Raw genomic sequence first — 5,190 nt, 5'->3', positions numbered from 1 at the left:
CTCTGCTGTACTGAGTCATTTTATTACAACCTAACTCAAAGTGCAGTAATGGGACAACTTGTGCAATTTGTAAATTTCATTGTAGTTTTGTGCAATGACAAAGTCTCTTCTATTCTATTCTATATTCAATGCACCTTGGAAATAGGTGAAGTTGTGCCAGAACCCACCCTTCCTTTCCTCAAATGAACTCTCATAATAAATTAATAAAAATGTAAAAAGTTAAACAGACAACAAGCAGCAGAGTCATGTTTGTTTGTTTTTTATTGAAGCAGCTCAGACAGCTTCCAGGTTCAGGTTCGGCTCTGTCTCTGCAGCTCCGTCTCTGCTGATGTCTCTGCGTCTTAGCTGCTGCTGCTGCTCACCACGTTTCCAGACGAGTCCACTTCCTGCACGATGGTGACCACCCGGGTGGTTTTGGTGGTGGTTGTCGTGGAGAGTTTGCTAAAAAGAAAAAAGTTTTAGTGATTCAAGTCAAGTTTAAATGAGTCAGTATGATTTGTGGAATATACTGAAAATATTGAAAATGAATAACACACTAAGTGGATTTTAAAAATATTCAAATAGAAGATGATTAACAAATATAAAGACAAGATGAGCAATTCAAAAATATCTCAAAAACTAGATCAGGTTTGTTAAAATGTACATTTAGTATTTTTTGTTGGTTTTATGTCTTTGAAATGACTTTTGCACCATTTTTTTTACCCTTTTTGGTTTTCACTGTTTCTAATGGAGATAAAGGACAAATGATTATTTACTTTATTTCTACATATGTATTTAGTTTATTTTGTTCATTAAACTCAAACTAAAGTTTAATCTCTGTTTCCATCTTACAGCCTGTCTGATTAGACTGAACATTTTTATTTCATTTTATATATTTTTATTATATTTCTTTGTGTCTCATATCTACAGATCCTGATATGAACAATTTAAACTTCAAATTTCATTGATTTTTTTTTAAAGAAAAACTGAGCTTGCTTCTTTAAATTTAAGTTATACAATTTTCCTTCATTATGAAAAATCCTTCTTGATATTGATTTATTATTTTGGGACTCATTATTTTACTGTGGATAAACGGTCTCTTGGTGGCGCTGTTGGCTCATAATGATCAACAATGAAAAGACAAAGTCCCAGAGTGATAAATTCAATATTAAGAGGATATAATAATGAAGAGAATATGTGTCACCATGAGTCTTATATTAATAATAATGTGTCAGTATTTAAATCTACCTCTCGGTCTCTCCGTCCAGCAGTCTCCTGTACTCAGCGATCTCCAGCTCCAGTCGGGTCTTGATGTCCAGCAGCTCGGCGAACAGGATCTTCTGTCTGCCCAGGTCAGACCTGAGGTTGGCCAGCTGTTCCTCCAGAGCCACCACCTGCCTCTGGTAGCCGGCCATCATGGCGGCGTAGCGGCTCTTGGTCTCCGCCAGAGTCGCCTCCAAAGCTCCTTTCTGTTGGTGGAGATGGAGGGAGGGAGGAAGGGGAAGGGGGGGGGGGGGTATTCAACAGGTCAGTCAAGATAGTTCAGATTTATGAGATTTTAACATGAAGCAGTTACATGTGCTCTGATTCAACATGTCAAAGAGCTCAAATTAAGACTTTTTAAAAGGAGCAATATGGAAGAATTATGTAGAAGTTTAATTTAAAACACTCAAAAATTAACTAAAATGATTAACAGTGTGAATGAATCAAATTTAAAACTTTAAACTTTTTAACTTTCATCTCTTCATTTTTGTAACCTCTGCTGTTGATTTTAACTTGCTGTACTTGTTCTTGTTTTATTGCTTCAAATGTAAAAACGAGTGAATGTCTGCATGTCATAAATGGTCAATAAGACTAAAAAAAACAGTAAATATATGCAGTCACTTAACTTGGTAATAAAAAGGATCAAAATGCAGCCAGAAAACTTTATGAAATAACTGAAAAATATATTTTTAAAGTCTCTGTGTGTCAGAAAGTTTAAATAATAAATGATATAAATGTGTGTTTGGTGTTTTCTTACCTTGCTGAGCTGAGCCTGCAGTTTGATCTCCAGAGTCTGGACAGTTCGTCGGATCTCTCCGATCTCAGATTTGGTCGTCTGCAGAGTCGAGGTGCTGATCGCCACTTCCTTGTTCAGCTCGGCCGTCTGTGGAGTCACAAGTATTGATTATTACTGTTACTGTTATTGATTAAATATCAGAGTATCAGCCAGAAGAGAAACACTGAGTTGTGACTTCAGTCAGTGCCAGCCTGCACTTCCTCTGACAGCCACTAGATGGCGGTAAAAACCTCTGAATGAAACAGGAAATCAGCCGCAAACACAAAGTCAGAACATGTTTTATATTCTCATTTAGAGCTGCATTAAATCAGTCACTTAGTTAACTGATAGAAAAATAAATGTTTCCATAACAAAATGATTGTTTTTAAGCAAAAATGTTTTGGACTGATGTTCAAACAAGACATTTGAATTAACCCGGCTTTAGATTAAAAATGTTTTATAGTATTTTATTCTATTTGTTTTCATGTTTTAAATTTCTGTTCTACTTTGGTTTATTTTATTTTGTTTTTATTGACATTTTATAAGTTTTGTCTTCTTATAACTGCTGCTAATTTCTTCTACTTTGTTTCTTGGCAATGATAAAAAAAAAAAAAAAAATGAAAAAAAACTGACATTTTGACATTACAAGGTTTCTGACACTCACCTTGGCCTGGAACCAGGTCTCCAGGTCTTTGCGGTTCTTGTTGGCGACGGTCTCGTAGTGTTCTCTGATTCCCGCCATGACGGTGGCCAGATCCTCCTGAGGAGCGGCGTCCACCTCCACGTTCACCTGGCCGCTCATCTGAGCTCGCAGAGCCACCAGGTCCTGCAGGACCACAACAGTTAAACTTCTGTTTTTGTAGAGAAAAATAGTTTTATTTTTCAGGCTGTCATCAGTCTTACCTCCTCATGGTTCCTCTTCAGCTGGATGAGCTCTTCTCTCAGACCCTCCACCTGCATCTCCAGGTCAGTTCTGGCCAGGGTCAGGTCGTCCAGGACTGACTTCAGCCCGCCGATGTCGGCCTCCACCGCCTGCCGCATGGCCAGCTCCGTGTCGTACCTGAAAACACGCCAGAATGTTTAGTCTGTTTCCTGCAGTTCTGATCGCTCCACTTGAAGATGAAGGAAACAGATTTTCACTCACTTGACTCTGAAGTCATCGGTGGCGAGCTTGGCGTTGTCGATGGCCAGGATGAGGGAGGCGTTTCCACGAGAAGCAAAATTAATCTGAGCGGATTAAAGAAGAGAAAACTGTGTCAGTAATGGCAGTTTCAATTAAAACTTTCCTTTGCTGGATCTCGTTTAACTTTATATATTTGTGAAACACAGTCAGACTCTGTCGCCACAAAAAACAAAACAAAAATATAGAAATGTGCAAATGTCATTTAAATGATATAAAACCAACAAAAATACTAAATGTACATTTTAACAAACCTGATGCTGCTTTTAAAACTAGTTTAACTGATTTATGGATTCATCATCTTTAAACCTGAGAGGATGTTTAATCTGAACTGGGTGTTAGGGTGTCTCACTGAGTAATAAAGCTCACCTGTCCCTGCAGTTCTTTGATGCGGACGTTGAAGGCATCCCAGTTGTGGAGTTCAGGTTTGGTTCTCTTCTCCAGGAACTGTCTGATCTTCAGCTCCAGGTCGGCGTTGGCGCTCTCCAGGCTGCGCACCTTGTCCAGGTAGGTGGCCAAGCGGTCGTTCAGGTTCTGCATGGTGGCCTTCTCACTGATGGAGATGTCCACGTTGCTGACCGCATTGCCCAGGTCGAAGTTGTAGCCGCCGGCGGAGGAGGACCTGGAGACGCGGACTCCGGATCCTCCGGCTCCTCCGTACACGCTGCCGCCTCCCATGCCGCTGGCCCGGCGGGAGGAGGAGGAGGAGGAGGAGGCCAAGGTGGAGCTCCTCATGCTGCTGCGGCTGGAGAAGGAGGTCATGGTTGCAGGTCGGCTGGTGATTCTCTGAGTGGAGACTGAAGAGCTGCTGGAGCCTCTGCTGCTTTTATGCCTGAGATGAAGCAGCTGGTCGGTCAGGTCTGGGGCCCGGGGGCCCGAGAGCCCGGGGGCCCGGGGGCAAATAGCTGAGTGTGAGTCCGGCTGGTTGGGTGAGTCCCTGCCCATCAGGAGAGGCCCGGGGCCCCTGCACCGCCGGGGGCCGCTGCTTGGACAGACTCACCTGAAGGACCGGTCCTGCCAGTCCACACACACCAGAGCTTTACAACTCGTGATGTTTTTACACAAATATTTAAATAATCAAACATGAAACTATCAGAAAAAGATAAAAACTCGTCTGGCTCGTGACTCAAAGATCAAACGTTTAGCTCTCAGATTCATCTTTTTCATTTATTAATAACAAGACACACAAACCAGAATGAAAAACCTGTTCCTGTAAAACATTTCATTCTTTAGTTGTTTTATTATTTCATTTGTTTTCCTTTTTATACCCCTCCTCACATTTCTGGTTTTACCCATTTTATTTTACAGTGACTATTTTATTATTTCTTTATTATATTTTATTTTATTTGAGAACTCTTAATCTTTACATTTATTACATGTTTTATTATTTAATTGTTATATTGTCATTATTTATTTCTTGTCTTGTTTTGGTTTCCTATGTAAAACACTTTCTGACACATTACTATGTATGAAGAGTGATTGATTGATTGATTTGATGTCACAGTCACAAGTTGAATTGATGTTTTTGAGTAAAACAGCAGCTTCAAAATGTTTTTATTGAACCTCTGAAAGTGTTTTTAGTTCAAACTGCTGAAAAACTGTCAAACACAAACCATAAATCAAACATCAGCCGAGCGAGGAGAAACACCTGACACCAGGACTGAGTCTGAAACAGGTCCAACTGGATTCACTGTTTAACCCTTAAACAGCCAACGTGCACCAGGAGATACACACTCTTTAACCTTCCTGTTGTCCTCCCGGGTCCTTCCTCTGTCCTTCCTTCCTTCCTTCCTTCCTTCATCTGTCCTTCCTTCCTTCCTTCCTTCCTTCCTTCCTTCCTTCCTTCCTCAGATCTAAGTTCAGCTGTTAGGGTAAATGTTCCCTCCTTCTGTCCTTTCTTCCTTCCTTCATCTGTCCTTCCTTTCTTTCTTCCTTCCTTCCTCCCTCATTTCCTTCCTTCTTCCTCCCTTCCTTCCCTTCCTCCCTCCTTTCC

The 5,190-nt window shown here is 40.8% G+C and overlaps 1 protein-coding gene across 2 annotated transcripts; it reads right to left on the bottom strand.

Annotated features, from left to right (window-relative positions):
- Nucleotides 1-341: 341 nt before the first annotated feature.
- Nucleotides 342-4,028, bottom strand: LOC128378399 (keratin, type I cytoskeletal 13-like). 2 transcript variants are annotated; one of them, XM_053337905.1, is made up of 7 exons: nt 3,567-4,028; nt 3,162-3,244; nt 2,921-3,077; nt 2,682-2,843; nt 2,000-2,125; nt 1,228-1,448; nt 342-450 (listed from the first exon to the last, which is right to left on the bottom strand). In XM_053337905.1, exons 1-7 carry the CDS (start codon nt 3,957-3,959, stop codon nt 342-344), a joined length of 1,251 nt encoding a protein of 416 aa, XP_053193880.1. In that variant the 5' UTR covers nt 3,960-4,028. The 2 variants fall into 2 exon arrangements, with proteins under 2 accessions (XP_053193880.1, XP_053193879.1); XM_053337904.1 differs by having other exon boundaries at nt 342-441; nt 3,567-3,959.
- Between the last annotated feature and the right edge of the window lie 1,162 nt (nt 4,029-5,190).

Source organism: Scomber japonicus, chromosome 18 (assembly GCF_027409825.1).
Source record: "Scomber japonicus isolate fScoJap1 chromosome 18, fScoJap1.pri, whole genome shotgun sequence".
NCBI lineage: Eukaryota > Metazoa > Chordata > Actinopteri > Scombriformes > Scombridae > Scomber > Scomber japonicus.
The sequence above is the reverse complement of the archived record's forward strand: the minus strand, read 5'-3'. Positions and strand labels throughout refer to the sequence as shown.

Coding starts and splice junctions, on each gene's coding strand:
- LOC128378399 (XM_053337905.1), bottom strand. CDS start 3,959: ATGACCTCCTTCTCCAGCCGCAGCAGCATGAGGAGCTCCACCTTGGCC. Junction 3,078..3,161: donor ACCGATGACTTCAGAGTCAA/GTGAGTGAAAAT, acceptor GCGTGTTTTCAG/GTACGACACGGAGCTGGCCA. Junction 451..1,227: donor CTGGACGGAGAGACCGAGAG/GTAGATTTAAAT, acceptor CTAAAACTTTTT/TCTTTTTAGCAAACTCTCCA.